Source organism: Orcinus orca, chromosome 18, assembly GCF_937001465.1.
Source record: "Orcinus orca chromosome 18, mOrcOrc1.1, whole genome shotgun sequence".
In the NCBI taxonomy this organism is placed as follows: domain Eukaryota; kingdom Metazoa; phylum Chordata; class Mammalia; order Artiodactyla; family Delphinidae; genus Orcinus; species Orcinus orca.
In genome coordinates, this window is record NC_064576.1 from 73,118,748 (window position 1) to 73,142,884 (window position 24,137).

The 24,137-nt window shown below is 40.9% G+C and overlaps 1 protein-coding gene across 2 annotated transcripts in view; it reads left to right on the forward strand.

The window, feature by feature from the left end:
* The first annotated feature begins 21,253 nt into the window (after window positions 1-21,253).
* The window catches only part of FLT3 (fms related receptor tyrosine kinase 3), an 81,324-nt gene continuing 78,440 nt past the window's right edge, over window positions 21,254-24,137 (forward strand). For both annotated transcript variants that reach the window (XM_049701293.1, XM_004281764.3), the window contains exon 1: window positions 21,254-21,393. In XM_049701293.1, coding sequence (XP_049557250.1) covers window positions 21,351-21,393 — 43 coding nt within the window. In that variant the 5' untranslated portion in view covers window positions 21,254-21,350. The remainder of the gene's footprint in view (window positions 21,394-24,137) is intronic.

Genomic DNA, 24,137 nt, shown 5'->3' on the forward strand with positions numbered 1-24,137 from the left:
TATTTTTGCTGGATAAAAGGTCAACATGCACAATTCAATTGCATTTCTATATACCAGCAAAAATTAGAAAACTGAAATTTTTAAAAATATCATTTATGCAATCATACCTAGAAACAACTCTAATGAAATGTGTGCAAGACTTCTACACATAGAACCATAAAACCAGTCAGAAAAATATAAATTATTATTAGGAATATCTAAATAAATAGACATAGCAATTTCACAGATTGGAAATATTATAAAGATATCAATTCTCCCCAAATTGATATACAGATTTGGTGCAACCCTACTCAAACACAAGTAGGATGTGTGTGTGTGTGTGTGTGTGTGTGTGTGTGTGCGCACACGCATGTACTACAGATCAGTGAAGAAAGTATTGTCTTTTCAAAAGGTGATGTTTGTTCAATTAAATATACGTATGTGTGGAGGCAAGGAAAAGAACTTTGAACCTACCTCACACCATTTACAAAAATCAACTGAAGGTAGATTATAGGTTTAAAATTAAAAGTAAAACAATAAGTCTTCTTAAAAATTACTTGGTAGAATATCTTCATTGCCCTGAGGTAGCAAAGATTTCATGAACAGGACATAAGACATTAACAAAAGGAAAAAGCACACACAAAAATACGTTAAAATTAACGACTTAGGGAATTCCCTGGCGATCCAGTGGTTAGGACTCTGCGCTTTCACTGATGAGGGCCCAGGTTCAATCCCTGGTTGGGGAACTAAGATTCCCGCAAGTCATGTGGCGTGGCAAAAAAAAAAAAAATTAACAACTTAATCTTTAAAGTGAAAAGGGTGGGACTTCCCTGGTGGCGCAGTGGTTAAGGATCCACCTGCCAATGCAGGGGACATGGGTTCGACCCCTGGTCTAGGAAGATCCCACATGCCGTGGAGCATCTAAACCTGTGCACCACAACTACTGAGCCTGAGCTCTAGAGCCCACGAGGCACAACTACTGAGCCCATGTGCCACAACTACTGAAGCCTGCTCACCTAGAGCCCATGCTCTGCAACAAGAGAAGCCACCGCAATGAGAAGCCCACTCACTGCAATGAAGAGTAGCCCCCATTCGCCACAACTAGAGAAAGCCCACGGGCAGCAATGAAGACCCAATGCAGCCAAAAATAAATAAATAAATTTATTAAAAAAACAAAAGAACAAAAATGTTTCTCAGTATGCATATGCTAGAAAGAGAAGAGAAGGGAAAAGAAAAGAAAAGAAAACTGGACACCGATGTCTTCAGAGCAGCAACTCAAACCATCACCTTGAGATTTCCCGAAGACTAACTCACAGGAGGGACATAACTGTTCCACCCGCAAGGAGAGGATAAAGAGGTACCTACCTGTGAGCAGTTAACACCTCTGTAGTTGAAGATTTCAGGCTCTGACCAGAGGTAGTTTTACTATGAAACTAATGAAGGGGGCTTGCACAGGGCCCTGCTAAGGCCTTGGGAGGGACCCAGTCATGTGTTCTCATGGTCACAGGTATGTGTACAATTATATGGTTTAATCACAACTGGTTAGAACTATTGTCTCTTTCCACTCAGGCTTCCCCTTGTGTTGAGTCATGTTGGGGATGTTGATTTGGGGAGATATTTATGTGGTTTGGGTTTAGTGGAATATACTTATGGGATTCATAGTCACTTCCATGTATAGTTAAGTTGTCCATAGTCATCCAGGTTATAGGAATGGCTTCTAAGAGGACTCCTACCTCCCCATGACAACTTACCGTGAACCATGACACAAGGATGCAGGACCAGAGGTCAGACTGCAGTACAAAGCATGCAGTATCTGGGGAGTGGAGGAGAAACAAGACTGAAAATGTGTAAAGCTACAGCCTAGTCTGTAGAAAATTCTTCCAGCCATCAAACATGTGAAATTGTAAGCTGGGGGCTTTGCTTCTCATCAACACCTAGTCGAAATGGAAGTCCTCTCCTGTCAGGAATGTGTTCAGTAATGCAACAGGTACAAGCACAAGCAAACCATTTTTTAAAAAGTGGGAGTGGCACAAAATAGAATTTGTCAGAATTCCTGTGTTTGTAGGACAAAGCCTAGAGCAGTATTACAAAAGCAACATGTCTTGTGTGAAGTTATATGCTCTCTGCTTCTATATCTAACACGTCTTTTCCTGACGAAGTCTGAGGGCTCTAAACAAGATGGCATGCAACACTGGCGCCAAAGCAGTGAAATAGCGCTGAAATCTTACTGCTCGTATGTGAAAGAAATTTCCTGAGATTTTCCCAAATTTGACAACGGTTCTAAAACTTCATATGGCATAGTCAATCACGAGTTGTGATGCAGAAATTTTAAACTATTAATAATAAAAAAAGTTGATAGACCATGTTTTATAAGACTCAATTATCTTTCTCTTCTCTCTATAGAATACGATTTTCTAAAAGTAAAGAGGCAGTCAAAAATTATGTAGCCAGAAAAGGTAGGAAGAAGTAATATATGCATGTGTCAGGCAGTTAATTATTAATTAATTAAAATAATTTTAAAGTAGAAATAAGATTGTCTTGATTTTGTGACATCTCTGGTATTTGTCAACTTTTTAAAATCTGCAATTTGTTGTGATACCTTTTCCAGTTCTAAATAAATATTTACTTTTGTGCCTAATTGTATGTTTATAAACTTGTACTTTTTAAAAGAATGTTCCCCAAATTATATATGGGGAACAGATTCCCCCCGCCTCAAACCTGGATCCTCCCTTTGGCTCTGACGGAAAGGGAAAAAAAATACCCCAGGACCTTTAGTTTAGGATTCACTTAGGAAGTTCTCGATATACATACCAGAAAAAACAAATGGACAAAATAATGAGCCAGTGGAAAGGGAAATGGAAAGGGAAACCTTCTCACTGCTGTACAGTTTCTTGCAGAGCCATGAACACATTTGGACAGTATATGTTCTGGGCTCTCTTTGCTCCCCGCTCTGTACTGTCTTCCTAGGTGATCTCACCCAGCAGTCTCATGGCTTAATACCATCCATAGACTAGTGACTCCCAAATTTCTCTCTCCCATCCAGACTTCTCTTCTGACCTCCAGACTTGTACGTCAAGATGCTTACCTGACATTATCACTTGAATTTTCATTAACCTTCCAACCATACGATGCCTAAAACTGCACTCTCACTATTTCCCCAAACTTCTGCCAGCTTTTCTCATCTTAGTAAAGGGCATCTCCAACACCAGTTTCTTAAGGCAGAAACCTGAGGGTCATCCTGAGCACCCTTTTCCCTAACTCCCTTCACCCTACCTTCAAAATACATCCCATCTTTCCTCTTCCCCTTCCCTGCCACACTACGTGTTCATGTCACCATCATATCTCTCCTAGAAGATTGTGTTAGCCTCCTACTTTATCTTGTGCAATCCATTCTCCAAAGAGCAGCCAGTCAACGTTTAAAAAATATAAACTGCCAAAGGGTACAAACTTCTAGTTATAAGATCAGTATGTTCTGGGGATCCAAGAGTCAATGTGGTGACTATAGCTTACAACACTACATACTTGCAAATTGCTAAGAAAGTAGATCTCAAATTTTCTCACTACACAAAGAAAAAAGTTGTAATTATATGTGAGGTGATGGATGTGTTAACTAACCTTATTGTGGTGATCATTTTGCAATATATGCATGTATCAAATCATTGTGTTGGGTGCCTTAAACTACCTATAGAAATATACAACAACTTCATTCATATATTTTATTTTATTTTATTTTGCGATACGCGGGCCTCTCACTGCTGTGGCCTCTCCCATTGCAGAGCACAGGCTCCAGACGCGCAGGCTCAGTGGCCATGGCTCACGGGCCTAGCCGCTCCTCGGCATGTGGGATCTTCCCGGACCGGGGCACGAACCCGTGTCCCCTGCATCGGCAGGTGGACTCTCAACCACTGCACCACCGGGGAAGCCCCATTCATATATTTTAGAACATCTCTATATTCTATATTCAAAAATTATTTTGTGGATTGGATTATTATATTCCATCAAATATATGGTAAGATACACTGTTATTTGACATAATATTAATGAAAACTGTCTTCTTATCAATTCGAATTTTTATTGTATATTCATAGAAAGAGCTCTTTTAGACTTATTTAGACCTAGGGGTTTATTATATGCACTCTTGGCATACATAAAAAGGTAAATATAAGCAAAATTATTTGGCTAATTTTTCCTAAAATTTCTTCACTTTTATAGCCCAGCTCTTCTGAACCACTTTCTGACTCAGAACTGTCAATGCCTGTGGTTTTTCCACATACCACTTCTTTAAAAACAACAAAACAAAACCCAAAAAACATTGGGAATTTAGATTTAGATTTTTAAAAGAAAAATATTCTGTCTGCCTATTTAATTTGAACCCCTAACCCATAAATCAACAAACATTTTTCTCAGAAAATAAATTACCTGCTGAAAGCTGAGAAATTTTATCTGTCTGGCTAAACATAATTAAAATGTCAAAGATGAAAAATGCACAAGTATCAGGTAAGTAACTAGCAGAGTGGATGGGATTTTCTATCATAGGGGGAAAATGTTTGGAGCTAGTAATGATACTATGACATATATATATGTCCTCAACTTTCATGGCCAGCTCAGCTCTAGATGGTTGGTTTTTAATTTCAGAAAGGAAAAAAAAATAGAAAAGAAAGAAAAGAAAATAGAAGAAGAAGAAAGGGGGAAAAAGAGGGGGGAGCGGAAAGAGCGAAGACCCACTACATTTTCTAAGCCTTAACCCTCTGCTTTTATTTGGAAACTCAGCCTAAGCTTGTTAAGGTTCTATTAATACTTGTGCAGAACCCTTTCCCTATTTACCAGAAGGACAGAAATAGTTTTAGCTTTAGGAAAGAAATAGCTTTAGCTTTAGGAAAGTAACTTAACTGATAAGATGACCATTCAGTACTTCCTTGCTGTTAAATATCCAGAAATAGCATATGTGTGCTATAAGTCTTTTGCAGTCTATCAGGTGTACACTGCACCCCAATCTAAAATGTAAACTTCTGACTTACGTCACTGGAACCACGGAAGATGGAATGTATGGGGGAGGGGGCAGGGGGTGAGATCTGTGTGGTTTAGAAATATGCAAGATCAATGTAGTAATTTTTTGATAGGAAGGTAATATTCCTATCAAAGTGTTTTTAAAAGTTATTGCCATTTTAACTCTTAAAATGACTTCATAATTCATTAGTCGCTTTGGTTTTCATCTCCAGTGGAGAATTTTAAATCCCCAAATTATCACGAATCAAAAATACAAATAAATCAGTGTCATCAAAGAATTTAAACATTTCAGAGGGACTCTCTGATGACTCAGAGTTCAAATTCCACTGTGCAGAGAATGCTGTCAGTCTTCAGGTTATTAATATAAGTAAAACCACATGAAACTGAAAATGCTCTGGTTGTTAACAAACTGATAACCATTGCTAACAATTCTTTTTTTCTGGAAGAAATTTCAGGCAGTATTTTTTGTTTAACTCGTGACTAATTTTTTTTTTTTTTTTGGCTGCGCAGCATGTGGGATCTTAGTTCCCCGACCAGGGTTCAAACCCTCACCCCCTGCATTGGAAGCGTGGAGCCTTAACCACTGGACCACCAGGGAAATCCCCCTGCAACAATTTACTGAATGCCTACCCTGTACCAGAGCTGTGCTGTGTAGTTCGGTGACCACCAGCCACTTGTGCCTACTGAGCCCTTGAAAGATGGCCAGCGCAATTGAGGAATTAAACTTTTAAATGTCTGTATTTAATTTTAATTAACTTATTTTTAAGAACTGATGATACTCAATTCAGTTATTAGAAAACTTTGAAGTATGTTTGGAACAATCTGGGTGTGTAAATATACTATTTCAAGTCTACATTTTATGAAATGCAAATACAATTCGAGTATTTATAAATAAAAATTTAGCATCCAAATTGAGATACATTGTAACTGTAAAATACACACTGGATTTTGAAAACTCAGTACAAAAAAAACTCACTAAAATATCAAGTTATTTTTATATTGATCACATACTGAAATGATAATATTTTTGATATTTGGGGTTAAATAAAAATTATTGAAATTAATTTCACCAGTTCCTTCTTCATTTAAAAATGTGGCTACTAGGGACTTCCCGGTGGTTCAGTGGTTAAGACTCCACACTCCCAGTGCAGGGGGACTGGGTTCGATCCCTGGTCAGGGAACTAGATCCCTCACGAGGTATTGAGGATCCCCTGTGCTGCAACTAAGACCCAGCTCAGCGAGATAAATAAATATAAATAATATAATAGAAATATAAATAAATTTTTTTTTAAGTGTGGCTATTAGAAAATTTCAAATTACATACGTGGGTTGCATTCTATCTCTATTGGACAGCTCTGTGCTGGAGACCTCTAAGATAGAGTCAAAGATGATTGCCTCTATCCCTTGATCTCAAGAACGCCTACGGCTTCAATTTCAGTTAGTCTGAGCCATTTGTTCTTCCCATCTTCTTTAGCCATCAGTTACATCACATCGCAACCAGTACACAAATACAAGCTCCTGGGCCTAAAGATGGAAATGTGGATGAATCAACATGAATTCATTCATCCTACTAAAAAAGGTCAGCCCAGAGGAAATTGTATATTGATGCTAGAATAAAAAATATAATTTTGATATACGATTACTAATAAATTCTCATTGTTCTCTGCTTTCAACATACTCCAACTTTTTCTCCTTTAGGAGAATTTAATGATCTCCTGCTTGACCAAAGTCCCCTACATTTCTCAATTCACTTATTCAGGTTTCAATATAGACTAAGACGCGGCAGTGTATTAGTTCTCTATTGCTGCTTAACAGATTACACACACACACCCCCAAATTTAGCAGCTTCAAACAAGGAGTAACTGTTATCTCACAGCCTCAGGGTCAGGAATCTGGGCGTGGCTGAGGTGCGCTCCGCCCCCTCGGGCTCAGAGCCTCCCACGGACCCAGTCCTCCCAAGACCCAACTGGGGGCGGGTGGGGGTGGGTGGGGGTGGGGAGTGGCCCTCTGAACACATGTGTGAGGCTACTGTCAGGCCTCCCTTAAGTCCTCACTGGCTCTTGGCCAGAGACACTGGTTCCTTGTGGATGGACCTCTCCGTGGAGAAGCTGAGCGGATTCCCTCAGAGCCTGAACGAGACGAAGAGAAGGCAAGCAAGATGGAAGCCTCCATCATCTCCTAACCTAATCCCCGCACGTCGTCCTATCACTTGCCTTTTTCCGCGTGCTAGAAGGGAGTCATTAGGTCCAGCCTACACTCAGGGGAGGGAGGCGGTTATTACACCAGGAGCTGGAGATGATCCTTGGGACCATCTTAAAGGCTGCCGACCACGGGGAATAAGCTGGTTGTGAGCCATTTGAACTTTAACCAAAATTGGTTAATGATCCCTTGAATAATTGAGAGTGATTCGGAGCAAAGTCCTTAAAGTGACTCTTTTTCCATCGTTAACCATAAATCTGGAGGTGTAATCAAATGGTTTTGATACCTGTGTGTATAGTATTGCAGTCGTAACTTACTGAAGACATTTGGTTACTGTTTGCTGGAACACTGGGGTTTTTTAGGATTATGTTTATGATTATTGAAAAAATAAACCTGAAGTATATGAAATATGATCCATCCCCTAAAATGTTAATAGCATCATTAAAATTCTCCAAAACTTTATTTTAAAACTCCAAAGACAGAAGTGCCCAGGAATGGTTTTGTCCATGGGGGAGTAATCCTCAATCACTCTTTAGACTTTTCTATGTTACTGGCAAGGTTTCAGTATTTCTGCTGCTTTTCCATGGCGTGAAAACTTGTGCTGCTCTGAGAATAACACCCAATTCCCATTTTAAATTAAAGGGCTCATATAAAATTGATCCCCCCCTCCTTTCATTTAACTAACTCATCTCTCACTGCACCCCGACAGGAGTTTTCCATTGTGACCTGACTTATCCGGTGATCTTTCCCTGCAGGGCCATCACATAGCAATCATCCTGATTGATAACAGATCCTTTATACTGCTTTCTATCAAACCATATTCTTCCCTCTCCTTCCTTTAAAAGGCTGCTGAAGCTCACCTTCCAGACTAACCCCAGCAGAATTTTTTTTTTTTTTAAGTACAGCTTTCTGTCTTTGGGCTTTTTGGTTTGTTTGTTTGTTTTTTAATTAACTTTTATTGGAGTATAGTTGCTTTACAATGTTGTGTTAGTTGCTGCCGTGCAGGAAAATGAATCAGTTATACATTTACATATATCCACTCCTTTTTAGATTCTTTTCCCATATAGGTCATTACAGAGTATTGAGTAGAGTTCCCTGTGCTATACAGTAGGTTCTTATTAATCTGTTTTATATATAGTAGTGTGTATGTGTCAATCCTAATCTCCCCAGCAGATTTTTAATCACACAAATCTAATCAGACTTGAATTAAGGTGCAGACCAGGGAAGAATTGGGAGTTGCTATTAGATTGGTGTGTTGAAATCTAAGATTTCAGAGGTAGAGGACCGTCAAGGTGTAACCTTGAAAATGGACTGGTACATTTTAATCACAGTGGTTGGCAGCAATGGTGTCAATGGTCTTTGAGGATAGATGGTTGGATGGGTGTACATCGTCACGATCACAGTTGGATGGAGAGGTGCAAAGAAATGAAGAGAGTTACTAGATGGGGGTGCAACTTGACTCAGGAAATGAAAGGTTATGTATGAAGTTATAGTTAGAAAAGAGTGGCAGTGATCAAGAGGAATACATAATGTACTGGATTTTTCTTTTAAACCCCAAAACCAAAAACATGGTTTGAAGAAATGATTAGCCAAATAAAGACTGGCCAGTGTGATTTATTCTGGAAGGTGCACCCAGGTTCTCATCACCTGACACCTAATCAATAACCTGTGATCCTAAGTTTACCTGTCGCAGCCAGCCTGAGCTTCTCTTAGTCAGATAAGAAAACTTGCAACTCTGGGAAAGTATACAAATAAGCTTTTAGATGGTAAAAAAAAAAAAAAGCCAAATTATAATGTTAATATTTTTTAATAGGTGTTGTCATAAACTTTGTAATCATTGTTTGTTTTAGTTTCTATGTTTTGTTCATGATTTGAGGTATTTGATATGTTTAAGAGAATCTGACAGACTTATGTTTTTAAGTGAAATACTTAGAAATATTTAACTAATTAAATTTATAATTAATGTTTAAGCATTTAAGGGAATCTGGGGTTTTTTTGTTCTTTTTGGCGGGGGGGCCGTGCTGCACGGCTTGCAGGATCTTAATTCCCCGACCAGGGATCGAACCCAGGGCCCCTGCAGTGGAAGCGCACAGTCCTAACCACTGGACCACCAGGGGATTCCCGGGAATCTGATTATTAAATCTACAAGCTTTGCCTTATTATGCATGTAAATACTCCTTAAATGCTGAGGAAGTCTGATTGATTGATTAGGTATTTGAGGTGCTAAAGAGGAAAAAATTTACTAAGTGTGTGACTTACGATTTGAAATGTCTAAGAGCATTTGACAAAACAAATATTTAGGGAGATTTAATAATAAATTATAATTAATAATTTAAATTTATAGATGATTATTAACCAAGAACAAGTAAAAATGAGTGTTTTAAAGTTCAAGACAAACTATATTAGATTTATAAATAAAATAAGATTTGTAAGTAGAGCTCAAAAGCCTCAAAAAACTAAGTCCTAAAATTTGCAACCATAACTGAATAAAAATAGCTGTAAAATGCCCCAGATCATCGATTGGTTACATAAATTATGATTCATCCATACGATAGAATTTCTAACTATTAAAAATAATGTTGTAGAAAAATCAACATGGACAGCATTTGATTTTTTTTAAAGCAAGCTATAAAATTGTATTATAAGATGGTCCTATTTTCTAAAAATATTAATTTTTTAAAAAGTCTATGTATACATACATGCATAGAGAAAAATTTGGATGGACTAACATCAAATTGTTAGTAGTTACTAGTTGGTACTTATAGGTATTTGGGTATGGGTGTGTACGTCCTAATTTTTTTTGTATTAAACATATATACTTCTACTAGAAAAAGAATATTCTTTTTAACAGAGAGAGGCAAAAAAGGAGGTAATAGTGTGGAAGTAGCAACGAAGAACTAGGAGAATGTCCACAGTCCAGGCTCCACCATACCGTCATCCCTCCGTATCCACAGAGGATTGGTTTCAGGACCCCAATGCATATAAAATTCCGAGGATGTTCAAGTCCCTTATATAAAAGGACCTGGTATTTGCATATAACCTATGTGCAACCTCCTGTACGCTTTAAGTCATCTCAAGATTACTTATAATACCTAATACTTGTAAATGGTATGTAAATAGTTGTAGATACAATGCAAATGCTATAGGCTATCCGTAACTCACAGCCGGGATGAGGTGGGACTGATAGAGTGGGTGACCCAGGGTAAATCTAGAAGGAGAATAAGAGTTCAGCAGACTGGAAGTGGCAAGGGAAATGGTGAGAGAGGGAAATGGTTCATTCAGGACAGAAACAGCATCAAGTATCAGGACATGGAAACAAGGTAGAACATAATTATCTAGTTCACTATGACTCTAACTTTGGGTTTATACGGAAGAGTGGTGGAAATAAAAACAGGGTACAGACAAGGCTGTTGTTACCAAGAGACTCCAAGATACAGTGGATTACATAGGATCAAAGGTTATTTCTCTCCTGCAGCAGTCTAGAGGTTCATAGGTAGTAGGTAGCCCAGGCTTTCAGGGTTCTCGTTCGAATCCTAAATACCTTCCATGTGTGGCTCCACATCCCTAGGATGCTGCCTTTATCTGCATCATCAAAATGGGATTACTGTCATGTCCATGTTGCAGGTCAGAGGAAAGAAAAAGCACATATGGAAGGCAAGAAATTTCCTTTAAAAAATAATTTATTTGGGGCTTCCCTGGTGGCGCAATGGTTGAGAGTCCACCTGCCAGTGCAGGGGACGCAGGCTGGAGCCCTGGTCCGGGAGGATCCCACGTGCCGCAGAGCAACTAAGCCCGTGCGCCACAACCACTGAGCCTGCGCTCAAGAGCCCGCGAGCCACAACTACTGAAGCCCGGGCACCTGGAGCCCACGCTCTGCAACAAGAGAAGCCACTGCAATGAGAAGCCCACGCACCACAAAGAAGAGTAGCCCCCGCTCTCTGCAACTAGAGAAAGCCCGCGTGCAGCAGTGAAGACCCAACGCAGCCAAAAATAAATTTAAAATTTTTTTTAAAATTTATTTTGAAATGATCCCAAATTTACCGAAAATATGTCTGAATAGTAAAAAAAATTCCCATATCTCCTTCACCTAGATTCTTCTGTTAACATTTTATTGCATTTATTCTGTTGTGTTCATGCTCTCTTTACAGACACATAGAGAGAGAGACTAGTCCCTAAACCCTCTGATTTGTATTTCCCCCAAGCAAAGACACCTTCTTACATAACTAGGATACGAACCCTTCACAGATATCCTTCAGATTTTGCCTTCAACAATGTCTCTTTCCCTTTCTGGTCCAGGATCCTACTCAGGAATATGTGTTACATTCCACTGTTATATTTCTTCAGGCTCTTTAGTTGTTTGAATGCCTCAGTCTTTTGCATCCTGGACAGTTAACGGTACAGGTCTTACATTATGTGGAAGGACCCTCAGCTTTAGGCTAGCTCATGTTTCCTCATGACCAGACTCTGGTAATTCATTCTTGGAAAGAACACCACAGAAATGACACTGTGTTCTTCTCCGTACATCCCATCAAGAGACATGCCATGTTGACCTGTCCTATAGGTGATGTTAACCTTGATCACCTTGTCAAGTTGGTGTCTGCTAGCTTTCTCCTCTATAGAGTCATCAGTTTCATCACTTTGTAATTGATTCGTATTTTGTAGGGAGGTATTCTGAGATTGTACCACTATTCTATTCCTACCACCTGCCTTAGCATCCACTAATGACTTCTGTCTGAATCCACCGGCTCTATGAAGGCTAGCAAATGTTAACGCTTCATAACATGAAATGTGACATCATCATAGGCTTTACTGAAGCAAAGTTTTAGAGAGGCCATTGTGATCCCAGTGGGAAGGGGACAGAGATGGTGGTAGTGGGGTGATGGTAATAATCTGGGCAAGACAGTTGCGAAAATGATTGGCAACTGAGGGTAGAATGGAGGGAGGGAACATAGTAAAAAGATATTTAGGACACAGCTCCTGATCTAGATCTGGTGACGAACTGAATGTGAAGATTTAAGAGACGTTACTACGAGGGTGACTGGTGAGACCAGGGCAGTGTGTCTCGGGAGGAGCACATTTTGGTTATTTTGAAAATGGGTATGTAGTTGGTGAGGCAGGTATAAACTGCAGGTGGAGAACCTGGAATCTTTGGCATCAAGATGGTACTGGAAGTAGATGAGATCACCAGGAGGGCAGAGAGGAGAGAAAAGATTTTAACTCAATGGAACACCAGTGCTGCAGGAGGGAAAGAGGAAGTGGAGCCAGCGAGGAGGGTTAAGAGGTATTATCTGAGTGGCAAGACAACTGAGACAGTGGCTGTAGTTAAATAAGACAGCAGACTAGCTGGCTACCACCTAAGAGAAGTCTGAAGGAATAGCAACTAAGACTACAAGTTTTGCATGGGCGTGGAGGAGAGTGGAGAAAGATAAAAACCAAAGAGCCCTGGGTAGGCAGGGGACAGCACAGAGACCCCAAGTGAACATGTTTGTGTAGGAAGAGTGGGAAACCCACAACTAATTAGCATTCCCTTTTCCTCCATCAACTTCTTGGCGCTGAGCTGGGGCCACTCCTTTTATTCCTCCACAGCCCAAAAGAGTGTTTCCTTTCTTCCATCATCTGCTCTCTCCACTCACCACCCAGACCCACAGAGGAAAACACCACGAGCTTTACTGTTACTATCTTGTTACCAAACACAAACTATGTTTATAGTTTTAAATATTTTACTTCAAGGGCTTCCCTGGTGGTGCAGTGGTTGAGAGTCCGCGTGCCGATGCAGGGGACACGGGTTCGTGCCCCGGTCCGGGAAGATCCCACATGCCGCAGAGCGGATGGGCCGCTGAGCCTGCGCGTCCGGAGCCTGTGCTCCGCAACGGAAGAGGCCACAACAGTGAGAGGCCCGCGTACCGCACCAAAAAAAAAAAAAAAAAAAATTTACTTCAAGAAACTACAAGAGAAATAAGAACAAAGCGAAAACTGCAAAAATAGCAGTAGAGCAGTTTGTTAGTTACTGTCTTCTCTGAGGACCTATGAGGTGCCTGGGGTAGTTTCCTTAGTTGGGTTGGGTCCTGAATCAAATGATTCCTTTTTTAAACCCAAGGTCACTTCTGCTGCTGACTCTTGCACGCATACAATTCTCAGTTTCTTTCTTCCTTTTTTTTTTGTTAAAAAAAAGTATTTACTGAGATTAAATTCCCATACCACCAAAGTCACTCACTTGAAACTTACAATTCAGTGGTTATAGTATATTCCCAGAGTTGTGCAATCATCACCATGACGTAAGTTAAGAAAATTTTATCACCACCCAGAAAGAAACCTCAGACCCCATTAGCAGTCAATCCTCATCTGCAGTACACACCGCCGGCCCCCCTCCCTCCAGCCCTAGGAAACCACTAATCTACTTTTGGTCTCTATTGATTTGCCTATTGTGGACATTTCATATTAATGGAATCATATCATATGTGGTTTTTTGTGACTGGTTTCGTTCACTTAGCTTAATATTTTTAAGGTTCACCATGTGATAGCATCTATCTTTCTTTTTTTTGGTCAAATAATATTCCATTATATGGATACACCAACATTTTGTTTTCCCATTCATCATTTGATGGGCATTTGGGCTGTTTCCACTTTTTGGTTATGATGAATAAAATTGCCGAGAACATTCACGTACAAGTTTTGTATGGACATACGTTTTCATCTCGCTTGGGTATGTACCTAGCAGTGGAACTGCCAAGTCATACAGTGACTCTATGTTTAATCTTGTGAGAAACTGCCAGACTGTTTCCCAAAGCAGATGCAACATTTTCAGTGTCCACCAGCAATGTATGAGGGTTCTGATTTCTCTACATCCTCACCAACACTTGTTAACTGTCTTTTTGATTCTCAGTTTCTTCTGATCAGAACTTTCTGCTCTTCTGTCTGGATGGGATTCAGGCCCCAGCTAAACTGCCCTTCTATGCTTTAGCAGCCTGTGGTACTCCTGAGCCCTGTGGACAAGAAAAGCAAGTCCTTTTTGGGAATTCCTGGTGGTCCAGTGGTTAGGACTCAGTGCTTTCACTGCTGGGGCCAGGGTTCAATCCCCAGCCAGGGAACTAAGATCCCCACAAGCTGCACGGCATGGCCAAAAAACCATAAAATTAAATTAATTAATTAATTTTAGAAAGAAAGAAAGAAAAGCAAGTCCTTTTTTTATCTCTGAAAATTCCACTGCTAGACTTTGGGCCAACCTGCACTGACCTGGTCTCCCTGTCTTTGCCCTTCCTGAAGTCCTCATTCCCTGGTTCCTTAGGGGGCAGGGCGTTAGGAGGCTATCCTGCCCTCCCTCACCAATTAGTCCCCTTCTTCCCCTTGCCCCTTCAGTGTTGTGGCTCCCCCAGGTCCTTTCCTCTTTGCTGGATACTGGGCTAGGAGAGTCGCTTTCGGTCTTCCTTGATATGTAAATGGACCTAAGTTTGCTCTCTCATAACCCCCTTCCCACAGGCTCACTCTTTTCTATTCCATTTGTCTGACGTATGTTAATTAGCTGGGTATTAAGACTTTCTTGATTTGCTAAAACTCTACCTCTTTCCTTCGATTTTGTTTTTATTTTCATTATTTTATGTATTGTTGGTTACTGAATTCATGATTTCCTCCTTGAGCCTAATATCACTTAGCAGAGTGTTCACAAGCTTCCCAGATTTGGGATTCGGATTTATATTATTAACTTTTTGGCTTTACTGTAGTGTGATGAGAGAGTATAATGTATTCTTTTGAGATTAATTTCTGTGACCTAGTATATGATCAATATTTTTAAAGTGACGGATGTTCAAAACGGAGATATTTTCTCTGCTTGTAAGATACCGATTCAAATAGGTATGTAAACTTCTTCCTTGTTAACTATGTTGTCCAAATCTTCTATATCCTTAGTTACTTTTTTTTTTTTTTTTTTTGGCTGCACAGCATGGCACGTGGGGATCTTAGTTCCCCGACCAGGGATTGAACCAGCATCCCCTGCAGTGGAAGCTCAGAGTCTTAACCACTGGACCGCCAGGGAAGTCCCCTTAGTTACTTTTGACAATTTAAGTTGGGCCAAGTCGTCATGACAACAGATGCCACCATCTTCATAATTTGTCTTCTTTTCATGAAATCCTTCCTTTGACCTCTTGAATCATCCATCTCTCCCTGCTTCAGGATTTATGTTCTTATTAGACTTCTTTGGAATGGGAATAATGGTACCTAACTTATGGGATTGTAATGAGAATTAAGAGAGATAATAGTTGTAAAGTGATTAGTACAATGTTTGGCACATTATAGGCACTCACATGGTAGCAATTATTATACTGAGGCATAATGGTTTAAAGGAGAATGGATTCAAGTCAACCTGAATTCCATTAGCCTCTCACTAGCTGAAAGACCTTGGGTGTGTCACCCAACAGCTCTGAGCCTTAGATTTCTTTCTTTCTTTTTTTTTTCAATTGGGGTATAGTTGTTTTACAATGTTGTAAAGTGAAGTGAAGTAGAGTAGCAAAGTGAAGTAGAGTTCCCTCTGCTATACAGCAGGTACTGAGCCTTAGATTTCTAACTGGAGGAACAATTCCATCTCATTCCTCATGACAAGCCAGAGATAACCAGTTTGCATTTTGGTGTACTGCCTTCCAGTCATTTAGGGATATGTATATATATATATATATTTGTTTATACTTTAACCTAACACAGGTTATACTATATAGTTTTGTATCCTTTTTACCCCAAACTCTTTGAAAGCATAATTTTTTAAAAATTGAAGTATAGTTGATTTACAACGTTGTGTTAATTTCTTCTGTATAGCAAAGTGATTCAGTTACATATATATATTATATATATATATACACACACATATACACATTCTTTTCTGTTACATGACCTTGTTGTTTATGAAAGCATAATTTTTAATTGTTCCCATTTTTTGTGTTAACTTCTAAGTCATCCATGTTATATTTCTTTGTAAAACAAAATATACACTTGAAATCTATTCAGTATAGCAGCTAACAACTAATCTGTAGAAGAATCATATGAATTAATTTCTAGGCATTGATTTTGAAACCTATCTATTGTGTGTTAGATTGCATTCCCCCTCACCTATCCCCCAAATATTTTGGAGTCCTAACCCCCTGTACCTCAGAATGTGACCTTATATGGAAATAGGGTTTTTACAGAGGCAATCAAGTTACAGTGAAGTCATTAGGGTGGGTTCTAATCCAGTATGACTGGTGTCCTCATAAAAAGAGGAAATTTGAACACAGAGACAGACGCACATAGGGAGAACATCATGTGATGATAAGATAGAGATCAAGGTGATACAGGAGAAGCCAAAGAATGCCAAAGATTTTCAGTAAGGCCCCAGAAGCTAGGAGCACCGAGGCATGGGACAGATTCTCCCACAAGGCTCTCAGAAGGAAACTTACTCAAATCTCTAGCCTCCAGAACCGTGAGACAATACATTTCCATTGTTTAAGCCATTCAGTTTGTGGTACTTTGTTACAGCAGCCTTACCAAACTAATACATTTTCTGTTGCCAGGAATTGTAAGGAGATGATTATTTTAAAATCATCTTAGACATAAACAAAATTCTGCCATCAGAGGTTTGCAGTTCACCTGTGTGCCACCAAGTTTGCATCTTGGAAACAGTTCCCAAGGTTATGCTACAGTTCATCTCATTTAGGTGGGTTAGTAAGATGACAGTAAAGAGTAGCTGATGATATCTAAGGAAGGATAGTTATCTTCTGCACGTTCAGGATGACTTCACTAATCCATTGTTTCAAAATCTTTTTTCCCCCAAATCTTTTTATTATAGAAAATTTCTAAAAGAAGTATAATGAGCTTATGTCACTGTCACTTAGGTTTGATATGACTCACACATGGTCAATTTTGATTCCTCCACTCAAATCCTCCACATCAAATAATTTTGAAGAAAATCTCAAATTTTCTATCATTTTAAACAGCTTTTTTGAGATCTAATTGCCAGGCCATATAGTTCGCTTATTCGGTGTACGATTCAATGGTTTTTAGTATATTGACAGAATTGCACAACCATCACCATAATCTAATTTTCGAACATTTTCATCATCCCAAAGGAACCCTCTGCTCATTAGCTGTCATTTTCTATTCCTCCCTCAACCTCCCCATTTTATATTTTACCCGTAAATATTTCACAGGCACTGCTACAAAGATAGGAACTATTTTAAAAATACGTAACAATATCATTAGTGAACATAGAACATTTTGAATAATAATTATTTAACATCAAAGATAAAATCTGTGGTCACGTTTTCTTGATGATTCTATACACGTTTTTCACTTTGCTTAAGTCAGAAGCCAAAAAAATCCTCACATCGCACACTGCAATTGCTTGATGTATCTGTTCGTTTTCTTTTAACCTAAAGGTCAACCGTCTAACTCTCTCTTTCTTCTTACAAATTTTTGTTGAAGAAACCAGGTTATTTGTTCTATAAACTTTACTAGGGCCTGGAATTTTCAGACTGTATCCTTGTGTCATTGTTTACCATGTTCCACGGTCCCATGTGTTTCCTATAAATTGGTAGTTGAATTTTAATGGGGTCTTAATCAGATTCAAATGTTTTTTGTTTGGATAAGACTTCTTCATAGGTGGAAGTGTGCTGTCAAACTGCCTTTTAAATATTCTTTTACTGTGAAATACATCATACTTACAGCAGTGTATAAAAATAATTATATATTTTAGAGAAGAATAATAAAATGAACAAGCACCCATCACAAAGGTTAAATAGCAATAGAGTGCTGCTATGAATAGACTCTAGTTTATCCTTTTGATAGTGGACATTGTCCCCAGATTGTCCCCAGTCTTTTGATGTTACAGTCGATAATGCTACGAACATTCTTGCTCATGGTTCCCGGTGCTCGTGTGCAGAGTTTCTCTAAAGTGTATGTGTGTCCAGGGCTGAAACTGCTGGTGTAAGATGCAGATGTTCAACTCCAGTAAGTGATGGCAAATTATTGTCCAAAGTGTTTATACCAATTTAGACTCCCACTAGCAGTGGACGAGAGTTACCCATTGATTCGAATTCTTGCTAATGCTTGGTATTGTCAGATTTTGCCAATTGGTGGGTTCAAATTCTCTATTAATAAAAGATGTGTAAAATTGTACTATATATTTGATATTTCAACTGAATTCGCAGGAATCCTATTAAAATATTCCTTCTGCTTGTCCCTTATTTTCAGGAAAACAACGCTTTGTATTTTAAAAGTGACATTAAGGCATTTCACCTATAGATTGTCATTGGAAATATGTAACAATTTTTGAAGGGGGAGAGAGAGATTTGTGTAATTTAAGGGCTGGAGAGATATTCATGAGATGAAAGACTACTTACTCATAGCTATGCAGCAGCTAAGCATTATGGTGGTAAGAATCTATAGATAAAATAGATCCTTTGTAGGGCCAATGCAAGACCCTCCATTCAACCCAGAAACAAACTTACTCTTCTTTCTTCCATTTCTTCTTTCATCTCATTCCTCCTGGTTGCTTCTTGCCACGAGCTCTGGAACCAAAATTTTACACGAGGGTGTGCATAACTAGACAAACAATCTAGGGCTCCAGATAATGTAGGGCTACCTTCCTTAGAGTGTTGCTGTGACAAACAAATTAGGTATCATATTAGATATGGCTCTCGGCACACTTCCAGGAATGATGGGCACCTCACCTTCTAAATGTTAGCCTAGGGGGAGGAGGGGTGGGAGTTTCGGATTAGTAGATGCAAACTACTACATGTAGAATGGAAAAACAACAAGGTCCTACTGTATAGCACAGGGAACTATATTCACTATCTTGTGATAAGCCATAATGGAAGAGAATATGAAAAAAGAATGTATATATATATGTATAACTGAGTCACTTTGCTGTACAGTAGAAATTAACACAACATTACAAATCAACTATACTTCAATAAAATAAATTTTAAAAATAAAATAAATAAAATTTAAAACAATGTTAGCCTATACCTCATACTCCAAAATGTTTCAGTCCATAAAATTTTCTCTTTCTAGAATTATTTTTCTCCACCAATTTCCAGGGAAAATCAAGAGTACATAGAAACCATTCTTATTTCTCCCCTTTTACTACCTCTCCTCACAGCTTTCTGCCTTATGTCTAAGATTCTTTGAAAACGCAGCAATAAATTTTGAATTGATTTTGTGTCCTTGAACAGTGCTCCACCCAAGCTGATATGTTTCAAACTTGTAATCATTAGTTTCTTTGAAAGCAGTAATCAAGCTGTAAATAAAAGGTAATGCCTTAGATCTTGGCAATTGGAAGGCCTGCTAGGCCACTTTTCTTCCCATCACCAGCCTGCCTCACTGCTTTTATGTGTTCATGTCTCACTGAACTCAACGTTTCTTTCTCTAGCTCTGTCTAACCTAAGGTAGGTGCTTAAAAAAAATTTTTTTTTTTTTTACTTTTCATTGTGGTAAAAATGCACGTAACATAAAATGTACCATCTTAACCATTTTTAAGTGTACAGTTGTGTTAAATACATGCATATTGTTGTGCAGCCGATCTCCAGGACTCTCTTCATCTTGCAAAACTGAAACCCTGTCCCCACCAAACAACAACTCTCCATTCCCCCTCTCCCCGGACCCCAGTCCCAACCCAACAGCTCTTTCCGTCTCTACAAATTTGACTACTCTAGGTGACTTATATGGGTAGAATCACAGCGTTTGTGTTTTTGTGGCTGGTTTATTGCACTTAACATGTCCTCAAGGTTCATCCATGTTGTAGCATGTGCAGAATTTCCTTCCTTTTTAAGGCTGAGTAACAGTCCAATCGTATGTATATACCATATTTGTTTATCTATTCACCTGATTTTGTTTATCCATTCATCTGTGGATGGACATCTGGGTTGCTTCCACCTTTTGGCTATTGTGAAAACTGTTGGTATGAATATGGGTGTACAGATATCGTTTCATTAACCTGCTTTCAATTCTTTTGGGTATATACCCAGAAGTGCAATTGCTGGATCATATGGTAATTCTATTTTTAATTTTTGGAGAAACTGTCACATTGTTTTCCATAGTGGCTACACCACTTTTAAAGTTTCTGTTATGCTCTAGGGGAGAAAATTATCCTACTCTAGACTACAGCTGAGGAAAAGGATTGTACGGCCGAGAACGTGCAGTCAATTATCACGCTTGATTAGAACATGATTAAAATAATTAAAAGCATGGAATTCCTAGAACCTGGAGACACATTATAAACCATGTGGTCAACTGCGCTCACTTACAGGTGAGTAAACTGGGACTCTGAGAGAACAAGTGCTTGGGAAGGTCAAGGGCTGGTTAAGGGAAGAATCAGAGCCGGCATCCATGGCTTTCCAATCTTCAAATTATTGCCATGAAAATAATTTCAACTTGAAATATTATGTGATGAAGAACAAGAATTACGGGATGGTTAATTCAAAACATCCCCTGGGATGCACTGTGTGTTCTGCTTTTGTTTCTATGGCTGGTTTTTAGCCTCCGTGATTGCCTTGGTTGACATTGAAACCGAGCCTGTTTTTCTCGCTGCCGCTGTGGACAGCGTCCTGGGCATCCTAGGAGATGAAGGGGGAGACAAAGAAAATCGGTCCGCAGTTAGGATCCACCGGGCGTGGACCCCGACCCTCTGCTCGCCTGCGCGCCAGCCAGAGGCGTCCGCGTGTGGCGCGGATGTAGCTCCCATCCTGCGGCCTCAAAGGCCCCCGCGCGCGAGTGGCTGGCTTCCTGAAGAGTCCCGACGCTCCGGGACCCGAACCAAAGGGTTCCAGGACGCCCGGGGGCCAGGCAGCTCTGGCCGTGCCTCCTCCCCAGCCGGAGCCGCGGAGCCCCTGCGACTTCCCTGGCGGAACCGCGCCCAGTCTCCCCCGCCACAGTCGGGGGGCCCCGGGCGCCGCGGAGCTCGGGCTGCGGACCACGGTGGGCACGTGGGCTCGGCCGCAGCGCTGCGCCAGGCACCGGCGCCCCGGCACAGCCCCTGCCGGTGGGGAGAGGGATCCTCCCCCCCGTCTACTTTGCACCAGTCCGAGGGAATTTGCGGTCGGTGACGCGCATCCTTAAGCGAGCCACCTGCAGCGCGGGGCGCGCCGCTGAGGGCGGCATCGCAGGGCTGCGCCGGCGCGGCCTGGGGACCCCGGGCTCGGGAGGCCATGCCGGCGTTGGCGCGCCTCGGCGGCCGGCTGCCGCTGCTCGGTAAGGCCCCGCTCGCCCGCTCGAGCCCCCGCGGCCCCCGGCCCCCACCCCGCGCGGGGACCGGGCGCGCGCCTCCTCCGTCCCCGCCGCCGCGCGCCTCCCCGCCCCGCTCCTTCCCTCGCTCCCGCGCCCCTCCCCTCTTTCGCGCCCTCCAGGCTCGCCCAGAACCCGCCCGCGGCCCCGGCCTGGCCCACCCCGCGTCCTCCTCCCCCTCCTCTCGCGTCGCCGCTCCGACTCGGGCCGCGGTACTGACCGGCGGCCGCGACCCCGCAGGCGGCCTCGCCGAAACGCTGCCTGGGGCTGCGGCCGCCCCGCCCGCCTCTCTGGCTGCCCGCTCGGCCCGCGCGCCCGGGTAGTGGGCCGGCAGCCCGAGTCTGCGGCCCCGAGCTGGGCACCGGGGTCCGGGACCTCGCCTGCACCGACCCCGGCTACCGTAGACTCCTGGGTGGCGTCTTTAACTCTTCTTTTGAGGTTTTGATTTAGGGAGTGAACTCTGATGGGAAGATGCGCCCGCGTTCTCCCCCAAAGCGAGTCATCTCGGGTAACGACCCCCTATCCGCCGAATGTCGGTTGGATCAATGAATAGTTACTTTGGAAATATTATGCAAACGGGGTTTACATCTTAAAATACTAGCTACCCCCTCCTCCTGTACTCGATTTTTATCCCGGCATTAAACCCCAAGGGGCTTTTCAAGGACTCAGCTGACTGTTCCCAAATATTCTGGGTAGCACAGTTGTTACTGGAAAAAAAAAAACAAAAAAAAACACCCTTTAGATCCAGTTCATCTATTTGGAAAGAACGAGAGGGTTGACTTGCGTTTAGGGTGAAGGAGACAGAGTCTTGGGAGCCGCGGAGGCTCTAGGTCCCGGTCCTAGTTCTGCAGCCTTGGGGGACCAGCCCTCACTGTCCCCGGCCCCGGCATTGTGCTCTGTCCAGTGAAGGAGTCTGGCTGTGACTCCTCCAGCCCCAAAATTCTCGCAGCCTTTCTTGAATCCTCTGTGGTACATAAAATATTTGCAGTATGGACGTGCAGGAATTATTTCCAATAGATTTTGTTTCAAATAATTCAGAATTATAGATTTAAAAAATGTAACAGAAGGGGGAAAAGAGCGGAAAAACATCTTGCATTTCCTAAACATCTTTGTTAATTGGGAAATATGTACATTTCAAATGTATGGTACAATATGTTTTTCAGAGTCTGTTACAAAAAGTTAGCTTTCTGTTATGTATAACATTAGCAGTAAGTGGATTTTTCAGCAGCATACAAAGGCTTTCGGAAAGTATAAACATCAGTACGTGAAACTATAGTTAAGCTGCATTGAATTCTTTTATATTTAGGGACAATCTCAGAAATTCCTACATCTCTCTCCAGATTTTTCTAAATTAGGTATAATTCACATAGAGCAAATATGCACACATCTTAATAGCACAACTCCATTAGTGTTTGTGTAACCGCGTAATCATCCGATCAAGACACAGAGCACTTCTAACTCCGCCCCCTCTCAGATTATACCCCCCAAAGGTAGCCACTATTCTGACTTCTGATGCCATGGTTTTGCCTGTTTTTTGAACTTCGTGTAAAACCAAATCATTATGTTTGTTTTAATGTCCAGCTGTTTTCACTCAACGTTGTGATTATGAGACCCAACCTTGTTCTTAGTAGCAGTGTTGTTGTTTTTCCCATTGCTCGGTGCTATTCCTTAGTATGAATAGATTATACAATTTAATTACCCATTGTTGTTGAAGAACATTTTGATTGTCTCCAATTTTGTGTAATGAAACGCAACACAGCTGTGAATATTCTTTTACATGTTTTGGGGGGACAGAAACACCCATTTCTCTTTGATACCCTCAGGTCTAATTCCTAGATTATAAGGGAAGGCGTATGTCCGTTTTGGTAGGTACTGGCAAACAGTTTTCCAAAGTGGTTTTACCAATTTACATTCCCACTAGCAGTGTATGGGAGCTCCGGTTCTTCACATCTTTGCCAATCCTTGCTGTTACAGATTTTCTTGAACGAAGAAGCACAAAGTGAGAAGCTTAAAAGTGAGGACTTTAAATGTTTAAAAGCTTTACATTCCTTGAATTTTTGGACGCCATCCCCATTTCCCTTATATTGTAAGCTCTACCTTTCATAAATAATGATGAGATTTTCTAAGTAGTATTTAAAGAATGGACACATGCTCTCCATGGCCTTAGCTGCATTCTGTGCTGATCGTGGCTAGGAGGAGGATTTCAGTATTTCAGTAACTGACAACTGTTTCTCTCATTAGTGTCAGAAAATTCCATTCAGAGCTTTGACCTACACATTTTAGTTGGCATCCTTTGCCCTTGCTGCTTGTCTTACTATTTGCCTTCTTGTGAGCTGGTAGCCTACAGGGGACCGATTCAGGAGGAGGGGGAGGGAAGGGATGCTATGCAAAGATTGGTTTGAATTGGATGGGACACCGGACTTGGTGACCTGGTGTTAAGGTCCCCTTCGATCCTAAAAGTCTTGGTTCTAATTGTTACCATCATACAAATTTAGATTTGGCCATTCATTTCTTCTTGGGTACTTCACGTGGATCTGTAGTAAATTATCCTCTTAGGTTTAATTATGAACTACTTGGCTCTACTTTTTATAACTAAAAAGACACTTTCATTAATTCTTAGTTATCAGTAAAGATTTTGTTGGTGGTGTTATTGACGTCTCCTGTTGTTTGCCTGAAAAAAGTCAGGTAATGACGAGATATTAATTGTGGGG